Source organism: Anastrepha obliqua, chromosome 4 (assembly GCF_027943255.1).
Source record: "Anastrepha obliqua isolate idAnaObli1 chromosome 4, idAnaObli1_1.0, whole genome shotgun sequence".
Lineage (NCBI taxonomy): Eukaryota > Metazoa > Arthropoda > Insecta > Diptera > Tephritidae > Anastrepha > Anastrepha obliqua.
This window is the reverse complement of record NC_072895.1, coordinates 49643594-49669330: the sequence shown is the minus strand read 5'-3', so window position 1 is coordinate 49669330 and position 25737 is coordinate 49643594. Positions and strand designations below refer to the sequence as shown.

At 34.7% G+C, this 25737-nt stretch overlaps 1 protein-coding gene across 1 annotated transcript in view; it reads right to left on the bottom strand.

The window, feature by feature from the left end:
• LOC129244126 (uncharacterized) overlaps positions 1-25737 on the bottom strand; it is a 143790-nt gene that overhangs the window by 56435 nt on the left and 61618 nt on the right. Inside the window, exons 3-4 of the mRNA XM_054881742.1 lie at positions 7330-7431; positions 1486-1594 (exon numbers count right to left, since the gene is read on the bottom strand). Coding sequence (XP_054737717.1) covers positions 1486-1594; positions 7330-7431 — 211 coding nt within the window. The remainder of the gene's footprint in view (positions 1-1485; positions 1595-7329; positions 7432-25737) is intronic.

Below are 25737 nucleotides of genomic sequence, written 5' to 3'. Positions count from 1 at the left end.
ATCCATTGACTATCGAAGATTGCAGCTATTAAGTTAGGTTATGATGGTAGTTGGTCTGTATGACCAATACTATTGTGATACTACCGGGAGTCTGACTTATGTTTCTTCGTAGAAGCATTTTGTGGCTCCCATGAAGCGCAGAACTGTTCTCAACCCCACGCCAGGCAGAGAAAATAAAAAATGTATTTACCTTCACTACTTGCTTTTATTTTAGCAAAAGCTGGACCATTGCAAAGGAAGTGCTCAACTATTTCTTTCTCTTCCTTATCTCTACAATTTTTACAATATTCATGGGAGAAAACTCCTAGCCTCAAGGAATATCTGACAAATAGCCAATGATCGGTTATACAAGCCAAAATCTTTGAGATATCCTCTCTTAAAATGCAACGCAAATAAGGCTGACCTTGAATATGACACTAATATCTTTTAGGGCTGCCCGGCATTCCCGTGCAATCTTTGATCTTGCTGTAGCCGCATTGATTCTTTTAATGGCCATCTGGGTATACGAGCATATTTATAGTAGTTTTTGTTACGGCATGCGTATTTAAATATGTAGCCACTGATTTTATGGCTCTAACTTCTGACTAATAGACGTCACAATTGTCTAATAGTCGAACCGATAGTTGAAACGTAATTCCTTTGAAAGAACTCCATACTCAAGCTAATCGACTAGCTTGAAATCATCTATATAGAAATTAAATTAATTCCTTCTTCCGCTATTAAAAAATATCTTGTTCTATCCTTTCCACAATGGGTTTTGAAACAGATAAGAATTAAATGAGAGTCAGGCAAAAGCACAATTGGTTAATGCAGCCGCCACCGGTTAGTTTAATATATATTTTTCTAGAGCTCTTTTGATATTCAACTCTGTACTCCTATTAAGCTTAAATTCATATATTAAATATTTATTGCATTAAAGTTGCATACCAAATTAAATCGCTGAAGCTTTTATCCAAACTTTCGACTCAATTATTCAATTGACTTGTATAAAAGTTCGTATTCAATAATAAATCTTCATAAAAAATGTTCATCTGCCACCACCGGACAGCAGCGCCATTGACGCTGTAATAAAAAATAAACGTTTCACATTCGTACTCAGCAGAGAACTTATTTATTAAGTATTATATAGCATCGCCAATCTGGCGACTCCCTATTGATTTTCGCTCTAGCTGGGGTATCCACTCGCTGGTACTGACTTAGTTTGAGTGCAATTTCTTTGCCGTAGATTTATTTAGCTAAATTCACAAGCGCCTGCTATAGCATACTCATACATCTACCGATGGTACGTGCTGCTGGTTTCTCTCCCCATGATTTCCCTTGGCCTGCCACAAATCTCAAATAGTTGTTCTTCACGCACTACGAAGTAGCAGCAGGAGCAGAGCAATAGAGCAGACAATCAGCTAAATTTGATGCAATCAATTTGTGCACACACTCATCAATACACGCATACATGCACATATTTCGTTATAGACAGGCGATACTCACCGACAACATTCAAATGCAAAAATATTGATGTGGGCGGATGGGTTGACACTTGGCACTCGTAGACGCCAGCATCACGTAGTTGCACGAATTTTATTTGCAGCGTCCAATCCTGTGGCATGCCACAACACGATTGAATTGGACAATCGGGCATAAGTGCGAAGAAGTACAGTGTTGGCGTTGGCGTTGATGTTGGCAAAAGTTTCCGATTGCGGCGTGTTGATTCAGGCATGAAAGGAAGCAAGAAAGTTACAGGCAAGTGTGAAAAATGGTAAAAATATGTACGTAATTGTAAATATGTATGTATTCGTAGATAAAAAGTTGCACAATCAATGGCAGTAGATTTTTATGTGAAGCAAATCATGCAAGAATCTAACAATCTAATGCACTTTGCTGGCATCAGAGGCTATAAAGCAAAGCAACAAAGAAAAATAACAAAATAATTGAAAAACTAGCGCCACAAGTTTCTCTTTGGTACAACGTTAAAAAAAAGTAAAAAATTTCGAAGTTGTAAAAAAAATATTATTTTCATAGAACTTAACGATTTTTCAGCGCACTATAAATTCGCCGCGTTTTCCAGGCACTATTTTTTGTTTTGCTTTTCGGTTGTGTAAACCTTCTTTTTGTGGATTCAGCTGGCATTTCCGCAACAAAGTGTCAATGCGCTGTGAATTGTCGCACATGCACACCATACCAACCGTCGCAAATATATTTATGCGGCTTGTCGCATTTGTGATGCCTGATTGCTGATGCTGTTTTGGTATTACGCTGTTGTTGTTGTTGTGTTTTTTGTTTTTAATAGCTTAAGGTCACTTGCGTGTTTGATATTTTGTGTGCGCTTTTTCTTCATGACAGTCACGTTTCAGCGGCGCGACCGATGATGTTGACCACATGTGCAATGCAACATTCATTGCATTCGTGACGCAATTGCGCATCACTCACGAATTCTTGTGTGTGGCAAGTGTTACACGTATACGTAAATCCGGTGGCATGGCCTTGCATTTACCGTTATACATATTGCATGCAAAAATTTTTGTGTTAAATACACTGAGTTAAATAACTACAACACAGGGATTTTTTGACAAGTTTTCGCAATTTATTTGTTTCTTGTTTAAATCTAATAATTTTTCCATTCAAAATATGGTTCGTTCTCTTACAGAAACCCCAAAAATCTAAGTTTTAAATTTTGTGCAAATTAAAAAAAAAATCAAGAAATTTTAACTGAAATTCCAAACTGTTTAATCAGAATTTTCTGAAAATTTTTGAGTATGTTATTTTATATCCAATCCAGTTCTACAATAGCTAATAATAAGAAAGTCCGATTGTCTCCAATTTCACCTTGATTTTTGGCATTTTTATTTCTGACGGTGTTGGATGTTTTCTTCCATATAAAACAGCTCCAGACCGCCAGGGAAAAACATGCGCAAAACTCAATGCGCTTCTTGAGATAAAGGTTTTTTCCAATAACAGGTGTTATGAATGAATGGATTGCGCTATCGAGAGATGATTAATAATTTTTTATGGCCGAAATTGGATGATATTAATCTGGACAACGTTTATTTTTTGACCAAAGCGGCGCTACGTTCCCCACAAGCAACGAAACCATTGATCTTTGACGGGAAAAGTTTCCGGATCGTGTTATCTCTCGAAGAGGTGATCACAATTGGCCACCGAGATCTTGTGGTTTAACACTTTGTGACTTTTTTCTGTGGGGCCACGTGAAAGAGAAGGTCTACGCCAGCAGGTCAGGGTTGATTTAAGCCTCAAAGATGGAATTCGTGAGACTATCGAGGGCATAGGGCAGCTATTTTGCAATTCGGTCATGAAAAATTTCATGAAAATGATATTGCCCTGTAAGCCTGGTCGTGGTGGTCATTTGCCTGATGTTATTTTCCAACATTAACGGCATACCTTCCTCCTAATAATAAAATAAACATTCGATCATCCGATTAAAAAATAGCATTTTTCTTTGAATATCAAAATAACACCGCTTATCGGAAAACCCTTTGCTCAAAGTTTCACTTTGTTTAAAACTTCATGGGAGACAAAATTGGATACGTAACGTTTTTTTAAAAGTTCTCATTAAAAATGTGAGATTTTGATGAAAATTTGCAGATTTCAACCTTTTTTTGTAAATAATTTAAAAAAGAAATATATAAATTTTAAAGTTTCAAAGCTTTTCAATCATTCCCTGTGCATAATTATGTAACACAGTGTATGTTTTTTTTTTTAAATAAATACATAAGTAGAGTGTATCGTCTCGTGTATAAGCCATAGTAGTGCATGTTCGTGTTCCGAAAGGTTTTGAACTGACATTTTTAAATACCAAATACTATGACATTTTTTTAAATTGTAGTTAAAATGCAGCAGCTCTGCTATATACAGTCGGTCAAACATGTTATGCCAAAGTAATATTTTTTACAATATTCCTAAAGTTTTTCACGCCATATGTTTTTTTTTTTTTTTTTTTAATTGTTAAATAATTTCATGAAAAGAAGTCTTTAATATAATGAAAGTAATATAAGAAGAAGCAAATGGCAAAGTGTACCAAAATCAAAAAAAATATTCGCAAAAATTTTTATCAGAACTTCATACCTTTTATTACCAAAAATCCTCTTCAGGTACCCATTTTTATAGCTCATTTAATTCTAAATCGTAAGTCTCTAAAAATTTACTTTGATTTTTATTAAATAATTTTTCTAGTGAGTGCCTGTCGATTTTGTTACCCTCAACCATTCAAGTGTTGTACTGCAGAATACTTTTAAGTATAAGACCAGCAGCAAAAAAACAAAAACAAACAAAAAATGAAGGACGATTTTCAGTTACTTAAAAGTTGCTCTAATAAAATGCATTGAATGAGAATTAAATGATTTATAAAACTGCATACCAGCAAAAAGGTTTTATATTCTCCGATACAATTTTTTCGAAAACTAAGGAATGGTTTTCAAAGTGTGAAACTTTAAAATGTACTGCATTTGTTGTAGTATGAACTACATTTTCATAAGAAATAAGCGAAAACAATTGGCATGAAAACTTTTGCGTTTATTGAAAAAAAAAACTCCATATGCCAAAACTTCGGATTTTACCATTCCATATGAATGTACGTATGGAGAGAAACTACTGTTATCTAACTGTAGAGCCTATCAGCCTACTTGATTTAAAATAAATATCAGTAATAATTGGCGAAACATCCTGGGGTAGTACGCCAACCTAAATACCATTAATCTTCTGCATTACATTAACAATTCTGGTTGGCTGTAGATATCTTCCTGTTGTAGGTCTCACAATGGTATCAAAACGGCGCTTTAGTGATACTTTAGAAGTGCCAGTGTAGTACTTTTCACTTTTTTCTTCTTAGCGTGATAACCGCTTATGCGATTTCGATCGAGTTCACCAAAGCCAGTTAAACATACAAAGTGAAACCAAGTCCTTCTTCACCTGATCTTTCCAACGCAGGGGAGGCCTTCCTCTTCCTCTGCTACCACCAGCTGGTAACGCATCAAATACTTACGGAGCAGGAGCGTTTGTATCCATTTGGACGACATGACCCAGCCACCTTTCTACCTAATAATTGGTGCGTACACTTCTGTTAGATGATTTGTACGAGCTGCTCCTTTTCCTTTTTTTTAGTTAGGGATATTAAAGACCAGCTGAAGGCAATTACTGGTAAGACCAATCTACAGAAAGCATTGTTCGGTTAGGCTTCTTGAGAAATCTCCAAGCGTGAAGCAGTTTTGTCTTGTAGCCTTCCTAGTTATCGAAGACTTATTTAGTCTTATCGTTTCAGGAACTTTAATTGAGTTCACTACATCGCTAGAATGTGGCTGAAGTTAGAAAGTGAGTTACAAATTTGTAAAAAAATAAGGCCAAAGTTAAGTGAAAACGAAAAGTTGACTATACGAGTATTCCAAAATTAAATGAAGCAAGCTACAAGGGGCGTTCAACGTAGTTATTATCGCTGTTATTACAAAAAATAACACGAATTAGATTCAATATATATACTCGTATTTTTCTTTCAAATTAGTTTTCCGTTATCGCAATACACTCCTATATTAATATCTCAAAATTTATTTCTGAGTGCTCATTCCTTGTGCGAAAAAAATACATTTGTCGCCGCCTAAAACCGCCTTTATCGTGGATTTTTTTATCACGTTGTGAAGAAGCAACACAGCGCCGGTTAGTTTTCCTCGTCTGTTTTTCTTTAACAACTTTCCTTAAATTCCACGAAGTGGTAGCGAGGATGCTTAGACAACTAAAAGCGTTCTCATGACAATCGGTTCTACATTACCGGAACGACCCGTATTTATATCCGTCCAAGGACTGTCACTTCAGCAGCATTCCTCGTCCATGTATGCGGAATGGTTATGCTGCTACAACAACAACAATAAGACAACTAAAAGCTGTACTTTTATGAAATTTTGATTTTTTGCCATAAAGTAATGTTACGCCCCTCGTAAATGGGAGATTTAATAATATGATGTCACGCTCACGATAAGCTCAGCGAAAACGGGTAAGTTTCCTATATCCATGATGACGCAATATTGTATAGGGTAATTCTTCAAAAATACTCTGGTGGCTTGATATGGAGGATGTATAAAGCCATATCGTCTCCTTATTACGGCCTTAACGTAAATTCCAGAAAAATAAAATCAATTGCCTTTCCAAAAAACAATTCGTTCGACAACGCTACTAAAACCAAATGACACTAGTTCGTTCAAACTCAATTCATGGACTCTATTCTGGAACAAAAAGTGGGTTGAAAACAGAGCACAGTTCAACGCCAATAGAAGGCTTTTTTAGTTCTCTATGTTTCTAAAATATACATCACCTCGTTTCTCTTTTTATTTGTCAGATTACTGCAGCACCTTCAAAGTCTTCGAAAATGAATTATCAGCTAAATTAATCAGCTAAGTTGAAAATCTTTATCTTTAGTGTTAGTAATGCTGCATTTCTAATATTGCACAAGATTTTCGTCGATCTATGCTGGATATAACTTAAGAGTACAGGCTTCGACTCAGGTGATCGCTATATCTGTGCAACTATCTCTGTTTCTCTTCTTTCCTTTCTTTTTCTCTGATACTTTTTTCCTTCTCTCCTTGACTATCTACCCTTTTTCCAGAGCTTTAAATACAATGGGCTTTTTAGCCTGAGTGTTTTAGGAGCCACCAAACCTCCTGGTGCTGCTTGGCTTGACCTTTTCAAAATCACAACATAGAGGTCTCTGGTTAAGGTCAAGGTACGACTTACTAATCTATTACTTACAAAGATACCCTTAAACAATTTGGGTATGAAAAAATATTTTAAATATGAACTCAAATTACAAACCTTCAACCAACGTGGGCAAATTAGGAATTATATCTAAGAAATAGGGATATATTTAAGATCGTTAGAGCTATAATATGGGATGGACCTATAGCCCACAAACATATTGTATTTAAATTCAAACTCTGTAATTTCACACTTTTTAGAGTCAGGGATAAGCTTAGCAAGAAAATAATTTGAAGTAAAGACTTGTGACAAGAATTTTTCCATACTCCCAAAAAAAAAAAAAAAAAAAAAAAACAAAAAGAATCCATATCAGTTGCTATATCACTCTTGTTTAAAATTTTGCGCTTAATATAAATTTGATAGTCTCAGTATTATGAAAGTGGACCGATTTTTAAGATATTTTAAAATTTCGTGTTTTTGAATGGTACCAAACTTTCAATATTCTCGCACTTAGGAGCATAAATTCTATTAATTAATAAATTTTTTTTTTACAAAATTCTGTTATGCCATTCTATGATGTACTACAACTTAAAGTTCAGCATGAACTATAATACTGATTTTTTAAACTATTAATTTTACCTCAGAATGTTTGAGATGTGTGGCGCTAAATCGCTCGTCGCTGCTGTAGGTCGTCAACCCCACTGTCAGTAGATGGTAATCTTTTTTGCGTATCCAAGAAACCTTAAATGGAGAAATAAAATTTCTTTTATTAACTTTAAGTAAATATTAGACAAATAATCGTATTAATATAATTACACTGTGTTATTTAGATAATTTGCTATTTTCGAGGCGTAAAAAAAATGCAGGTCTAGCTAAGTCATAAAAATCTAGACTTAGGACCGTAATTTTTTCGTAGTTTAAAGCATAGTTTGATAGTTGCCAGCAATTTTGTGGCTTTTTATTTAATGGAAAATCTTCGTATGTCTCCCCAAATAAGAAATTTAGGTGCTTTCAATGGTATATAAATTGTTACTATGTACATCTTATGAAATGCCGGGTTAAATGTGTAAAACATAAGTAAAATTAAATTTATGTTAATTTTTCCATGTTCAATGACATTTTAAACGACTAGTTTGCTTAACAGTGTATATTTATAATTATATGAGAATATACTCCTTCCAACGAGATATTAATTATAAAAATCTACCCGGAGAACACATTTGGTCCCCTTTTTTCATCATAAAAAATTTACCCTTTAATTCAGGAAAAATGGAAAAACGATTAGGTAAACACTTTTAACTTAAGTACCGTGCAATTTTTCTAGATTATATGCAGTCAGCTCCAGAAGAAAATGTACACCATATATTTATACGTTTTGACTATTTATTTATCTACTTTGTAATTTCCATTATTTGTTACAAAAATATTCATACTACAAAAAAACCTGTATAAAATTAAGCCTCAAACTTTAAACAAAACTCTTAACAAGTAGGCAAACTTTCAAAAAAAATGTAATTCAAAATTTTTTGAAAAATTTCGCGTATGCAACTTTATCGGTCACTGATCTTTGGTACTTCTGCAAGTGAAAGTTTCAAGTGGTTCGAAAACTGTGTTGATTTTTGACAATTTTTTCTGGGGTTTTCTTCCATATAAAAAAATGTTGAGTAGGCGTTAAATGTAGAAAATACACGAACTCCTACAAAAAAAATTAGTGTGATTTTTGACCTACTGGAAACTTGCACTTTATAATATCAAAATTCAATGACCTATAAATTTGCGTACTCAAAATAATTCTGAGCAAAAAATTTTAAGTTTAAATGAAAATTTGCCTAATTTTTACAAATTTATAATAGTACAAATTTTGTTTTATATGGTTTTTGTTGTAGTATGAACTGCGTTTATGTGAAAGAATAATTCAAATTAAAAGGTAAATAAATAAATTGTCAAAACTTATAAATATGTGGTGTACACTTTCATTGACTGTAAATATCGGCAATTTTCCATTAAGCAATATTCTAACTTGGCCATCAGGGCCTTGTTTTTATATATACAATTCTGTTTGTTTACGACTAGTCCCCAAGTGATACAGATGATTGACATACGACGCCATTTCCAAAAATTGTAAATCTTCATATAGGGTGATTGATTTTGCGCCACCTTTTATTAGCTAGAATTGAAGCATTTAAATGCAATTATGTTACAGTTATAAAACAGTGTTACCAGTTTTTCCCCTTTGAGTGATCAAGTGTCCCTTATATGGTTTATCAGCTCTTAATTAATGGTACAGTACGAAGCTGCAACACTGTGCGATGGTAAAGGATATTTCATAATAAATGTAAGCCTTAAAATAAAGGTAAAGTTCATATGTACGAATATCTGCAATCTGTAGTTTATTTTATATGGAAATTCTGCAAATAAAGCTTTTAATTTTTCTCTTAATTTGCTTTTTAAAAGGCCTCTAAAGTTTGAAAGCCCAAAACTTTTGAATTTTCGAAAATTAGTTTTAAATACCTGTACCCTTTTTATGATATTAAACTAGACATAAAACGAAAGGGGATATACGCAGCTATTAAAAAAATATATGCTTTTTTCCAGGGCAAATGTAGTGCGAGTGCCCATGGGTTAGTTGTCAGTAGTACAGCCTTCAAGCACAAACGAATTCATTTTCAAACTTGGAAAATGCCGGGCCTGCTGACAAAAGGCGTACTACATCGGTCATAGATGTGAGATCTTATAGAGGCGCTTGCTGCGACACAGGTCACTAACTCGTGGTAGCTAAGTTACGACAACGAATTTCAATAATAAATGACAACAAAGGCTATAAAGAATTAAAGTGGAATACAGATGAACTTATTAATAATGAAGATATGAAAGCAAAGTACAAAGATACGATTGAAAACATTTTATTTAATGAAAATAGCACAAATAATGACTCAACTGAATTAGATATTGAAGATCAATGGAATAAACTGAAAGCTGCAATCATAAAAACCGCAAAGAATACTATTGGAGAGAAGAGATCAGAAATGAACGAATGGTATGATGAGGAATGCGGAGCAGCTAATTATGCGAAAAAGGAAGCTAGAATAAAATATGTGGAAAGAAACACACGTACAAATAGATTATATTATGAAAATAAAAGAAAAGAAGTTAAGAAAATAATGCAAAAAAAGAAAAAAACATACATGAAGCGGCAAATTGAAAGCGATTTTAGAAACAAAAATGTCAGAGCTATGTCTCAGATTATCAAAAAACAGACTAAAACATTTCAACCTCGAACAAATATATGCAAAGCAAAGGATGATTCCATAATCAGCGAAGAACAAAAAGTAATAAATAGATGGAAAGAATATTTCCACGAACTACTTAACAAAGAAAACTACGATAATACAAGTAAGGAGGAACAAGTAGTACCTCCGGCCGAAATCTATGTTGAAGAACCTAGCTTTGACGAAGTACTATTGACTATAAGAAAACTTAAAAACCATAAAAGCCGTGGTGAAGATGGAATACCCGCAGAACTTCTGAAATATGGTGGACATGAACTACATAAACAAATATTCATCTTAGTAAACCAAATATGGCATTCAAATGAAATACCCATTGGATGGGCATCAAGCATAATAGTACCTATACACAAAAAAGGACATAAAACTGAATGCCAAAATTACAGAGGCATATCTTTACTTAGTACAGGTTATAAAGTATTTACTAACATTCTATTTGAAAGACTGAATATTTATGCTGAAGACATCCTAGACGATTACCAATGTGGTTTTAGAAACAACCGCTCAACGATTGATCAAGGTTTTACTGTCCACCAGATATTCGAAAAGTTTTACGAATATAAAATTGATATATTTTGCCTATTTGTTGACTTCAAACAGGCATTTGACAGTATAAATAGAAAACAAATAAAATACTGCTTTCAGAAAATTGGAATACCTTTGAAGTTAATTAATTTGATTCTCTGTACATTGTCGAACACAACAAGTAAGGTACTGGTGCAAGGAAACCTATCAGACCCATTCGAAATCATATCCGGAGTAAAACAAGGAGACGCATTGTCATGTTTAGTATTCAATTTAATGCTATACACGACTGTTCAAGAAATAAACACGAATGGAACATTATTTAATAATGATTTTCAGATATGTGCCTACGCTCATGATATTCTTATTATGGCTAAAGACAGAAACACTCTTACACGCGTCTTTAAATTTATTGATAAAAATGCAAAAGCTCTGGGACTACATGTAAATACCGAGAAAACCAAATACATGATTCGGTTAGCCAACAGCACGACACGCGATGACCTAAGTATAAACAATTTTGTTTTCGAAAATATCACTGAATTTAAATACTTGGGTTTTAAACTACCAGCAGATAAAGATTCGGCGGTAGCTATTAACGACAGAATTCAAGCTGCAAATAACGCCTTTTATGTTAACGTAAAACTATTTAGATCAAAAGATTTGTCCAGAGCACAAAAAATAAGAATGTACGAAGCACTGATACGACCCGTCCTTACATATGGCGCAGAAATATGGACGCTGAAAACAAATGATATTCATCAGCTGATGTGCTTCGAAAGACTTAGCATAAGGAAAATATATGGTCCGGTTGCAACAATAGATGGCAGCTACCGCATTCGCTACAATAATGAAATCGAAGAAATCGTTCAAAGACAAAATGTAATACGTTTTATCAAAGCCCAACGAAATTAGATGGATTGGGCACGTACTGCGCATACCGAAAGAGCGAAATGCTAGGAAAGCTTTTATTTTAACACCAATTGGAGGAAGATAGAGAGACGCCCACGAAAGCGATGGTTAGATGACGTCGAATCAGATCTTAAGCAAATGAACGTACACAACTGGAGAGATGTAGCCATGGATAGAATAAAGTGGAGAAAAATTGTTGATGAAGCTATGGTCCACCACGGATTGTGAAGCTAAGAAGAAGAAGAAGAAGAAATGTAGTGCAATAATATCCTTTGTATCCTTGGAAAAGTGTGTATTTAAATATCCTTGTCATTTGCTGTTCACTTTGCTTTTTTATATGAAATATAAGTGAATATCTTTGATTACTTTCTTCTTTGAAATTTTAAAATGCTTATAAAATTTAAATTGATAAGAAATTAAAAACTAAGTATGCAGCATTACCATATTAAATCCATAGTTTCAAGAGGATATATGTACATACAATTTTGGAAATCTGGATAACAGTAGATCTTTCTGAGGGATGAAAAATGGTTTATTTCTTCTCTTCGGTTTGAAGCTTTTAAAGTATTTTGCGAAAATGCACGCCATACATTTTGCCTATTAAGCTGCGCTCTGTTATAACTGTGATGACAGTAGCTATGTGCTCTCTTTTCAGAAAGCACACATGTCGTATATGATTCCTGTATAGTTTGGCCAGAACTGTTTTGAAAACTGGCAGACTGTGCTGTGTTCCAATCTGTAAATAAATTGCCAAGTAAAAATTTCCATAGTAGAAGTTGGCAAGTTGTGTACGATATTCCAGAGAGAATTCGCTCGGTCATATCGAGGGTTTTAAGCTCATCTTCTATACAATATCTCTCTAGCATAGGGTTATTTGGGATCCAAGTGAGTTGAAGCGTGGAGCCTGTTTAACTTATCTATACCCTGTAGATCGTTGACAGTCCATCGCAATTTCAGAATGAACTTCAGAAAGTAACTAAACTGAATGCTAATTATCTCGGGTTTAGTCTGTTCCACAGCTGATGACGAATACATTAGCATGGAAGATGCTGCAATGACTAGATAACTGTAGAAAGAGGCCTAATGGTGCACTTGATGAGGAAACAACATTTGTCGTTAAGCTTAAATCTATCTATATAGATAACTAAGCTGCTAGGTGTAGTACTGCTGTATTCCTCCCTCACTCTTCCCACTTCTTAGAGCTATTATAATTCTATCATATTTCGTATTAAAATATTATTCGAACAGACAGAATTTTTGAACAAAATTAAAACTAATCATCTATCTAAATCTCCCATTGTTTTTACTTCTCATCAAAGCTGATAAGCATTGATTAAATAACGAAACATAATTTTATTTGTTTTTTCTTCTCAATTTCATTTTACCATCCGACCACAAATTATAATTTGTCTAGTAATTCAGGTCTAGCATAAATATTTTATCAAAAGAAGCAATTTATCTTTTCAAAATAAAAAATGAAGCAAAATGTGTACGGCGTTACAATCAAAAATAAAAATATATCTATCTCGAATATGAAGAGACAAGCCAATAATTGGACATTGGAAGAGTAGCATATGATTTGGGAAAGGCACGCATTTCGTTTCCGTAAAAACTTAAAATAGACAAACAAAAAAATATGATTGATTGGGAGCCTATCTAAAGGTCAGAAAGCATACTGTTACATGAGTTTGAGCGGTATTGACAGCTTCTAGCAAACAATTTGATGGGTGCAAAAAACTAACGCAAAAAGAGCAGTGGGGAGAAATGAAAATTACTGATGAAAAATTTAAAATTATTTTCAATATTACACCAAAGTTTCGGGTACAGCGATAAATACATTCTGTTTTGTAAAGATATTGGGTATTTTTCTACCCTTGGTATAAAGGGACTCTGCTCATGCTTACAAATCAGCTTGTCTATCCCTAATTCAATAAATTAGTACAAATATGTTAAAGGTAATCCCTTTGACTAATGAATGAGAAAATAGGAAGTGTTCGGCTGGGTGATAAGCAGCTAGAAGAAGGTTCTCCCGTATAACATTTGAAATTTAATTTAAGTCAGATTTAAATAACAGAAATATAATATTTTTTTATTAGAATAAGCAAAACTCGTCATTAATCATGGGGGACAAACAATTTCGTATACGAAATTTCAATGGCTGGCTTTACGGCAGCCAATTCCGCCACTTCAACTTTGGGGTACATTTTCGCTTGTTTCGCTTTTCATTTCCCTAGGGACAACTTCGATTTCTAGTATACCTTATTGAGTAGTGTATCTTTGACATGGTCAAGTTACACAATTTTTTATTTTTTGTTTTTTTGCCTCGCCTATCCTTGACTACTTAAATTTCTATGTTTGGTTTACATAGTAAATAATTGTCGATGCAACAGTACAATCGCTTAACATTAAAAAAGCTAACAATAAACATTTTATTATCTGCGTGAAGTTGGTTTAGAATAGCTTGGGTTGATTTCTTTTGCTCTCTTGTCAAAAAGTGCTACTTGGGACAGAGTAGAAAAAGACAGCAATAGAAAGTCACAAAACGATTTCGCTCACAAGACATACAGTGTAAGTCTATTATTATTCATACAAGGTGGCATAATATTGTCAGCGTCTCTTGTCGTTTGTTTCATATAACAACAGCAATTTATAAATTGCCGCTGCCGCACGAATTTTATTTCACAAGACATTTGTAATAATTTGCTAGTAAAAATTAAAAAAACACAAGACTCTCATTATGTCCTACAATACTCTCATCATACCCGTCCTAACGTATGGCGCAGAAGCTTGGACGATGACAACATCCGATAAAGCGATGCTTGGAGTGTTTGAGAGAAAGATTCTGCGTAAGATTTTTGGACCTTTGCACGTTGGCAACAGCGAATATCGCAGACGATGGAACGATGAGCTCTATGAGCTTTACGACGACATAGACATAGCGCAGCGAATAAAGATCCAGCGGCTTCGTTGGCTGGGTCATGTCGTCCGAATGGATACAAACGCTCCGGCTTTGAAAGTATTCGATGCGGTACCAGCTGGTGGAAGCAGAGGAAGAGGAAGGCCTCCTCTGCGTTGGAAAGATCAGGTAAAGAAGGACTTGGCTTCACTTGGTGTGTCCAATTGGCGCCGGTTAGCACGAGAAAGAAACGACTGGCGCGCTTTGTTAATCTCGGCCAAAATCGCGTAAGCGGTTATCGCGCCAATTAAGAAGAAGAAAAATTAAAAAAACCGAAGCGGTTTTTTTAGGCATTTGTTTTACTAAAATTGCATGCATCAAATTACAACATACAAGAACATAAAAGCTAGTATTTTTTATACCAGTTGATTGAATACAGAAACATAAACATAAATTTAAAATATTACTCAAATGGCGGTGCTTGGATATGGTATTTTCTAGCTTTTTTTCTTTAATCAGATAGAATATCACATCTTATTTTAGTGCTAGTGGCTTGAACACAGGAAAAAACTTGACAAAAAAATTATGTATTTAGAAAATAAATATTTGAATGAAGATAAAATCGGGCAGTAGCAAATTAGTTTTTTAACGCCACATGTTTGCTGATTTTTGCTGCCCTTCTATCCTTGATACAAATCTCGAATCGCCTGTTCGCATATTGCTTCTTCGTACAAATTGGAAAATTTGGCATGTAAGTTCAAGTGGCCATTAATCATTGGACTTAAACTAATAAAACTACATGTCCGCACATATTCGCACAAACTTATCGTTGGACGTTGCGTATACGTAACAGTAGCACGATGACGCCTGTGTTAACACTCACACATATGCAAGTCATTTTACAACTACACATGTGCATGTTTATGAGTAGCCATCAATTTCAAATTTTTAAAATATTGATAGCTTTAGTTTTTTTTCATGGGCAGCCTCCGCACAGTGACCGAAAATAGCAAAAAACGAAGGACGAAAATTAATTTATTAAACGTCTCAGTTGGAAGTTGTATTAAAATATCAATAATTGAGAAAAAAACTGGAGAAAACCACCGAAAGCTTGTTGAAGGGATCTCACAGCGAATTGACGCCTACTATGATTTAGTTAAAAGTAAGGAAGTAGGTAATTGCTGATGAAAAATTAGTCAAAAATGAGAAAAACGTGTAAGAAACACAGTGATCGACTTGCGGTGAGTGACGACCCAGTTGAATGCCTAAGAAGATTTCGTGGTATGTTGAATGTTGCAAAGAAATCATGAACATCTTCAATCAGACTAAAAAATCAACAACTGTTGTGTTCCATCAAGACAAAACCCTTTAGTTCTTTAGCTATGCATTAAAAGCTTCAAAGGCTCATAATGAAGGATATAATAAAGGGTGATTTTTTAAGACCTATAGGAAAGTTTTTCAAGAAAATACACGTAAAACTCAGAAAAATGCATGAAATTTGTATTTAAATCGATAGTAGAGTCAATATAATTTAATGTTTGAAGAATATTTCATGCAAATGTTGACCGCGACTGCGCTTCAAATGGTCCATTCGCTTAGTCCAATTTTGGCATACTCTTCCCAATGTTTCGGCCGGTATCTCACATAGAAATGCCTTAATGTTGTCTTCCAATGCGTTAATTGAAGCAGGCTTGTCTGAATAGGCATGAGCTTTAACATAGCCCCACAAAAAATTATCTAAAGGCGTTAAATCGCACGATCTGGGTGGCCAATTAACAGGTCCCGAACGTGAAATAAAATGTTCACCGAACTCGCCTCTCAACAAGTCCATTGTTACGCGTGCTGTGTGGCATGTGGCACCGTCTTGCTGAAACCACATGTCATGCAAGTCAAGCTCTTGCATTTGGGGCAAAAAAAAGTTGGATATCATTTCACGGTAGTGCTCACCATTCACAGTTACGTTACGATTCGCAGCATCTTTGAAGAAGTACGGTCCAATGATACCTCGAGCCCATAAACCGCACCAAACTGTGACCTTTTCTGGATACATTGGTAGCTCTTTCAATTCTTCTGGCTAATCTTCACTCCAAAATCGACAATTCTGCTTATTTACGTACCCATTGATCCAAAAATGAGCTTCGTCGCTGAACACAATTTTTCAATAAAAAAGTGGATCTTCGGCCAATTTTCCAAGAGCCCATTCATCAAAAATTCTGCGTTGCGGTAGGTCGTTCGGCTTCAATTCTTGCACCAGCTGTAGTTTGAAAGGCTTCACACCTAAATCCTTTCGCAAAATTTTCCACTTTGTTGAGTAACAGAGGCCCAATTGCTGCGAACGGCGACGATATTTTCTTCAGTTCGCTCTCTACGTAAGCGCGTTGGTGGTTTGATGTCCAATAATGTAATTTTGGTTCTAAATTTAGTCACAATAGCTCGAATAGCCGCTTCAGTGGGTCGATTAAACTGACCATAAATGGAAGAAGAGCGCAATAAACTTTCTTAACAGAACACGCATTTTTATAATAAAATTAAATGATTTGCAAGCGTTGTTCGTTTGTAAGACGATTCATGGTTAAATTGTAGACCAAGTTGAAGATGTTTAAACCAACTGTTTAAAAAGAAATAAAAAAAGTGACTAACTGAATGAACTATGGGATTACCACAAAATCTCTTTTCGGTCCATAAGACCCTCCCGGTAGATAAAAGGGTGGACGTGATGGCAAGTCAATCTTTATTTTTTTATGGAGTTTTCATTTTCAAAATATATATATTAATTAAGGAATAAAATTCAGCGAAATTGAAATGCGGTGTATAATTTTTTGGCGTTAAACTGTACGCCGTAGCGAGTAATTTTGTTTGTCTACAATCTAGGACTTGCTTGTTACTATGGACATCAAAAATCAAACAAAAATCTACGGTCGCTAAATCAGCGCGAATTTCTGTCACGACACTTATTCTCATAGAAAACCATTTGCCATTGTGGCCATTTCCATTGCCGCATGCGGCATAAAAATGCAGATCTCTCTGATTGGTTGAACGAGGCTAAGACTTTAACTAATATTGTCATATATTTTCTTTGCCTTTTTGGGTTCTCCTCTATAGTTTTTTTTCGGACAGTAAAAGGTAAGCAAATGTGAAAGAAAATATTTGCAAAAGCCTGACCCACTCAGTGCGAATTTCTTGCTGTAGTCAGTTCGGCGCACGTCGAGGTGAACACCAAATTACTACATTTCGATTTGTTTACCTTATCCTTTCGCATTTATTTGCATAATGCGCAACCCTTTTTTGCCTTTTACACAAAAATTTAAGTAAATATTTTTTTAAATATTTTCCTTCCATTATCTCGTGGATTTCGTTTTTATTCACTATTTCTACCATTTATGGAAATACGCCTTATCGCCTACGTGGAGCACTGACAACAATGGCAGCATATTTTAATTTTCCAAATCCATACCAAAAATGAGTTCTAGTCAAGGTCCAACATGTTGGGATATTTACGTTTTATATATTTGGGCATTAATTTTTAAATTCTCATTTAAATTTATTGACTTTGCTAATATGCTGGAATACACTAATACAACATCAGCGCTATTGCTCTGACGCAACCAAAATGGCAATAACGAATTCAGCACCAAATTATGTCTACATATTTTTTAAGTAAATGCTTTTGGACGAAAAAAATTATAAATCTTTACTGCCACAGCTTGTTTATTTCATCTGATAAAGGCCGACGTCTGCCTATTGTGCTGATATTTTTTGTTCACCGCTGCTTTGCTCACCCCCTTATCCCCCCACACTATTTTCGCATTCATTCGCATATGTGTTCGTGTGATTTGTGCGTACTCATTGTCTGAAAGGAAGCAGAAGAAAATGCTCATATTTGCATGCATCTTTTGTTTTCTAAATTGATTGTGGCGTCATATTGTCGCCGTTGAGCTTTCGTTTTAGTTTTATAAGCAGCAAAGAGCGTCGAATTGACGCAAATGCCGAAGCATTATTACAATAATATCTTCACTCATTTGCCAACATCGTAGGCTTAAGCACTTAAATAGAATATGATACATTTTATGATGCGCACACTCATACAAGCACGCACTTATGTGCTCATATATTTACACACTTATGAAGTGAAACCATTTTGACTATAAACTAAATTTTCACAATTGCTATTCAAGCACATTTGGCTTTGTGTTGTTCCTCGGAATTAAGTAAAGTAGGAAGTCGCTTTTGTCCTTTGGCACCGCAAACTATTTGGTGTGAGTAATAAGCAAATTCTATGCTGACATATGTGGAAAAAACTTAAGTTTGGGTGCATTTTTATTCCTACTTAATATATTGCGGGATTTTAGAAACGTAAATGGCAATTGGTGAATAAGTTGATATTAGTTATTACCCTTGAGAAAAAATACAAAAGCAGCGGAAATCGCTCTTGTCCACTTTAAGCCTCTTTCTATATTAAACACGTACATAGATATAAGTAGATACTGTCACATCACACAAAATAATTTTTGAATTCCTAATAATATTATCCTATATATAGATTTAATATCCATCCACTCTTGGCATACAGAAAAGTGTATTTTTAATTTTCTTAACTTACACCGGGCGGCATGATTTTTAGGTCTGACTTTTGAGTGTCAAATTAATAGAGGACAAAATAGTTGTTGCGAACAATGTTTACTTCTATAGAGTAATTCCTGAATCCCTTAGACAAATTTTCCATGCTTTTATTATAAATTACAAACAGAAAAATTGTTGCTGAACATTAGAACCTACATATATAATTCAAGAAAAATGTTTAATAATAACAAAAGAATACAGAGTAATAAATAATAATGACAATGAAATTCAAAAGTAAACATTCTTAATGATTTTCTGATATTCTTATGGCCCTTTTAGTACTACTTAAATTTATTATCGACATAAACAGATTAAAGCAGATTTCAAAAGCTATGAGTGCCAGCTTCTCAAAGCCTGGCAACAGTATTTTTGCATTAGAACAGAGAAACGGAAAAAATTTTATTCGTATACATATTATTTTGATGGAAAAATCTATTTAGAAAAAAAATATTACAAATTCGCAAAACATCAGCCCTCTGCACGCAAACGTTTGGTGATTGAAGAAAAAGTACTGCGGGTCTTAACTGAAGACTTTTACTATACCTTTCGATTGCATATTGTCTTCGTAATTTGTTGAGGATAATAGTCATCGTAGTATAGGGTGTTTCAGTAAGAGCGCTTCAACTTTTGAACTTTTTTGAATAAAACGCAAACGGTTTGACTTTTTTAACTAATTTTTTTTTTATTATCGAGTTTGAACATATACATTTAAGTATGAAATTCGATTTCTTTTGCATGACCGCCGCGTGCACGTTTTACGAAGTCCAATCGTTGAACCCAATTTTCGACCACTCTTTTGCATAAATCGGCCGAAATTCCAGCAATTTCGCGTTCAATATTGGCTCTGAGCTCACAAATCGTCGCCGGCTTGTTACTGTAGACCAATAACTTCACATAACCCCAAAACGGGACGGCTTGTTAAATGGACTGTAAAATGGCCGTAATGCTCTTAAAGTAGCAGCAACAGAACGATTATTTTCATACAAAATTTCCACTATTTGCAATTGTTGCTCAAGTGTGTAGCGTTCCATGATGAAATGTATACTAATGAAGTTTACAAATGACAAGCGAAAAATAAAAAATATTGCGTCGTTTGCCCTCCCTATAGGAAAAAAGTTGAAGCGCACCTATTAAAAAACCTATAGAATGGATTTTGGGCGCGAACACCATGCGGACTTTTCTTCTCCCGTGAAAAATATTCTCATTAGAAAGTATTTGCCGTTCGGAGGAGCCTAAAGATATAGATCCCTCCAATTATTGAACCACATCAAGAGGCGCATCACAAATTTTTGAAGAAGTTTGGCTCAACACTGAACAGAGGATTTTTCAAATTTTTTTTAGCAGGGAAAAGTTCTCTACTAAATATTTTATAAGCTATATTGTTATTATTATTTTCTTTTTTTTAAAGTAAGGGTGGTTAAGTTTCAAGGGCCGGTGTTGATTTTAAATGAAGTAGAATTCTTTTTAAATATATTGTCATTTCTCTTTATTGTGATAATACTGGTACGACTCAATTACGCATAAAACAAAATATGGGCCAAATAGCCGCCGCGGCCTCGGCGGCACACCTCCATCCGATGGTCCAAATTTTCGTTGATGCTGAGGCAAAATTGAGGTTCTATGCCATTAATGTGCCGAATTATCTCATCCTTTAGCTTTTGAATTTTTGCTGACTTATCGACGCACACCTTTTCTTTCAAACAACTCCAAAGAAAGAAGTCCAACGTTGTCAAATCACATGATCTTGACGGCGAGTTGACATCGCCGCGACGTGAGATTAATCGGCCATCAAATTTTTCGGGCAAAAGAGCCATTCTTTAGTTAGCTGTGTGACAAGTGGCACTGTTCTGTTGGAACCACATATCGTCCACATCTATGTATATCTTCCAATTCGGGCGATAAAAAGTTCGTCATCATCTCACGATAGCGAACACTATTCACAGTAACTGCCCGACCGGCCTCATTTTGGAAAAAAATACGGCCCAATGATGCCGCCGGCCCATAAACCGCACCAAACAGTCACTCTTTGTGGGTGCATTGGTTTTTCGGCAATCACTCTTGGATTATCATTCGCCCAAATGCGGCAATTCTGCTTATTGACGAATCCACTGAGGTGAAAATGTGCCTCATCACTGAAGATGATTTTCTTCGAAAATTGGTCATTCACTGTTGGCATTTCCTGCCACCATTCTGACCATTGACGACGCTTGAAATGGTCAAGAGGCTTTAGTTCTTGAGTCAATTGCACCTTGTAAGCATGTTAATGCAAGTCTTTATGCATAATGTTCATCAACGACGAGCGTGAGAGGTGCAATTGTTGGGCACGACGACGAGTTGAGGTGGACGGCTCTTCAACTACGCTATCGCCAACAGCAGCAATATTTTCTGCAGTACGAACTGTACAAGCATGAACTGGTATTTTCACATCTCTTACAGACCCGCTTTGCTCAAACTTTTGCACAATTGTTCCGATTGTACGCACATTTGGACGATTAAATTTACCGAAAAAATCACGAAGTGCGCGATATGCATTTTGATTTGAACGCTCGTTTTCATAATAAGCCTGAATAACTTTAACGCATTGCTCGATTGTGTATCTTTCCATGGTTCAAATTGAGTTAGTCTGAGATTAAAAAGTCGCAAATAAAATGCTGAAAAAGCTTGCCGTTTAGGTGTGGCTTACATTCAACATCGGCCCTTGAAATTTAATGTTTTTGGTTTTTTAAGGGTTTACGTACGCATCAACTCCACTAGAAATATTTTTTTGCGACTACTCATGTGGATAGCAAAAAAATTACAGAACTTTTGGGTTATTGAAAAGCTCAAAATTTCAAAAAAGAGCTTTTTGAAAATTTTTTGGTCCAATTCACAAGCAAGTGGCCAAAATGACTCAAAAAAAAATGTTTAATTTGCTTAAATTTGTTTTATAGCCCAAACAATTGGATATTTGTTTTGTTTTATTTTTTTCATTCCGTTTCCTATTTTTGTTCCTAATATAACATTAATTTATGTCGCCGACGCTGAAATGCCGAAATGCCATTAAGTTCTAATGGGAAAAAACCGTTTTTCGAAACTTTCGTATAAAATGTTTGAAAATCGATAGTATTTTTTTTCACTTTTTACCAAATTTCCTAGTTTACTAGTTTCAAATTTTCAAAAATTATACCCAATGCATTTTCAAGCAGTGAAATAATTGTATGTACCATATTTTTTTGAAAATCGTGGGGCGCGAGCTATCTCTGTTGATGCTACCTCCTGATAATGGTACCACCTGATGAACCAATATTTTCTGGCCATCTGTTCCCTGCATCCTTCCTTCAGTATGCACCCCTGGTTTCAACAAGATGACACTACACCGCACATGGCCGGAGAGACCAAAAAAATACTGCGTGGTTTCTTCCTTAACAAACTGATAAGTCGTTTCGGTGACACATTTTGGTCGCCCAGGTCGGCCGATCGTCCACCCATGTGGACTTTTTTTATGGAGATAATTTAGAAATAACGTAATATGTGTGAAGCAAACTCAGCGACCATCTAAGCACTAAAAGCAAATATCGTTCGCGCGATTAATGGCATCCTGACATCACTTCTCCAGTGAGTGGTATGGAGTTCGGAGGCCAAATTCGGAGAGCGTACCTGACGTAATTGTTTGTATTTATAGGAAATCATTTTTAAAAACACTCTTCTTCTATTAATTTTTTACAGAAATAAACTTTTATCATTTTAAGTTTGTTTTAATTTAATTTTTAATTCCGCTCTGATTTTAAGTAAATTGCATTTCGTGTATTTAGATATTTTTCCCACACCTTAATTTTTTGAGCACGGTTTTTTTGTACAGAAATCTAGCTCTTAATAGAAGATAAGACTGTCATTGAAATATTAAAAAACAAAATAGTCCATTAAAAAATTTAAATGGATATTCATGGTTGAGAAATCAAATTTCATAAGAAAAAACTGTAATGGGGTCAGCGTTGCAAATAGAGTGTAAAAAATTTAATTAAAATCAAAGTTAGCCCCACATCCATAGTATACAAGTAAACAATATTCTACTGAGTTCAGTATAGAAATTTTATGCTAGCGTTCGGAAAACCCCAAAATAAATTCACGAACACTTTTTTAGATTTAGTGGAACATTCTTTCATGGCGAACGATTGATTTTAAAAGCCAATAACCAAATTTCAGCAACCAAATTTCGTATCCAATATATCGAAATAAGGAGAAAACTACCAAAGAAAAAGAAATAAAAAGGTACAAAAAAATTGTTCGCGCTGAAGCACGTGATAATTAGAGAAGTAGTTCGGCAACTGGTGCTCTTTTATCAGCCTTTCTTGGATGCAATGTTTCGCAGACTTTCCGCAATCAGACATAATTTGTAGTAAAGTTTTGAATAGAGCCAGAATGTCAAATGGCTTGGACGCAAAAAAAATTCCATTTTCATTTGCCAATCTTGTGACATTTGTATTTAATATTTAACAAAAGAATTTTATATTTAAAAATATAATCAAAATATTTAAATTTAACTTTAAATCAGGATTTTAATTATTGACCTTTTTTTATATAATTTTTTTTTGCTGTACCTCGACTTCTTTATATCGAATAGAATTTTCAGGAGTCTGCAGCAAATTTGTAGTCAAATCAAGTGTACTGACCCTCGGCAGGCAATGCCAAACCTCGGAGTGTATTTTTATTTTGAAAAAGGTTCTCCCATTAGTGGAACAACATTAAGGCGCACACCACAAACAGGAGGAAGAGTTCGGCCAAAACATCCAATGAAAGGTGCAAGTGGTAATTCCTCGATTCATTCTTCTGGACTCGATAAAAATTATATTTGCACGCATGGTAGTGCAATGGAGACTTTAGTAAACGTGTCAGAGTTCAAAATTATACCCTGTAACCTCCGTTAGCTGAGACATCTGCTCCAACTGTTACTCTTATTTGTACATTGTGGTCAGCGCCAGGTGGTGTTCTTCAAAGCATTCTTATTATTAAGTGGCTTTATGTTAACCTTTGCCGCAGTTGTGCCCCCACATACAATAGATAATAACGTAATGATCTGTGGTAGGAAATGTTACCGTGGAGCCAAGCCCGATGCTTTATTGTGAGCAGACAAACTGTTAAAACTTAAAACTCTTTCCAGTCCATGGATGTACAAGTGAGCATTAAGCATCCAGTGTGAAGCGATTCCAGTATCACAATTGCTCTCGACTGATCATTGCACTCTCACCCTCAGTGACTCTTTATTGTTAATCAGAAAAGAAAATATTAAAAACATGTACCTTTATAAGCCGCTTTAGACCTCACTTTGTGTTTTGCCTTGACGTTCCAACATATAAGTAAATACACCAGTAATAATACAAATAAACCAGGAAGGAAAATTAAATTTGCTTTGTGACCCTTTTTTCGGTATTCTAATTGTTTAGCTGCTAAATGACTCTGCAAATATTTAAATTTATGTATTCAAATTTTTCACTAAACAATCCAATGCTAGCGACCAACCAAGCTAAAGGGTCGCCACCACAGCACCGCAGACAATTTTTCATTGAAAACGAACGCCCCTAAGGCATGTAAAATTTTGCAATATTTTTTTTCCTCCTCCTTTTGTTTGTACATACGTATTTAAGCATGTTAGTATCCTCGTATATGTGTATATACATAATTGGCTTTATTTTGACAAACAAAAACCGGAATATGCTAAAGGCCAAATCCGAGATTAAAACCAAAACCATAAAACTCCAAATTATTTAGTGCGTTGCTTTTGTGAGATTTTAACCTTAACTACTACATAAATATATTGGCAAAGGACTGTGCTTTTTTAGGAAGCTTATATATATATATGTGTGTGTGTGTGTGTGTTTGATTGTGCTACGTATGTACGTGCATGGTATATATGTATGTGTATGTTAGCTCACAAGAGTAGGCTGTTAAAAGCATGCTGCTGTAGGTTAAAGTACTGGGCTGCCAATTTTGTTGGCGCAATTAATCAAAAGGAAGTCAAAAGCAGTTGGAATTGTACGTGTAATGCTTCGTTTTGTTCTTTTTGCGGTTGATGCTATAACTTAAAGCTGCTATATGTATACAGTTTGGTATAAATAAATCTCAAGCTAACATAGAAACTGTACATACACCCGGCAGTAAATCTAACTATCGCCATGAATGCATTGATTAAGAGTCGATTCTACTTTAGAGGGTTCAAAAAATTTATTTGGTTTTATTTATATGCAAATTTACTTAAGGTGTCATGAAATATGTATTCAAAGTTATAATGAATAATTTGTTATTTTTCCAATATTTCAGAATGAGAATATTTTGAGGCGCCGGGCGGGTGTGGAGCAAATGGTTGCATTTCAGTTATGTTTTAGTTTTTTTTTTTCATTTTGTTAATATACTCGTAATTTGTGTACATTTGTAACCCAAATTAAAAAACAATGGAAGTAAGCAAATCAAGAAATCGTTTTTTTCTACACTCTTCTTGCTGAATTAGAAACAAAATTTTAACCACTTTTGTAGCAAGCTAAAGTAATTTTTTACTCGTTTGTATATTACGATTTGGCTACTATGTTCACGTTTTAAATTTGATAAGCCCTAAAATTGCGGTACATAAATATCAATATATATTTGGATACTTTGTTGCCTTTTATATACGGCGGTTACAGCAGAAACCACTTACCAATTATGATTATAAATGTAGGCATTTCATTTTTTTAATTTAATTTTATTTATTTGTGGCGTGCGGCTCGATGTCTTTCAACAAATGAAGAGACCTACAGTTTTAAACTGACTCCAAATGGCAGATATTATTTTTATGGG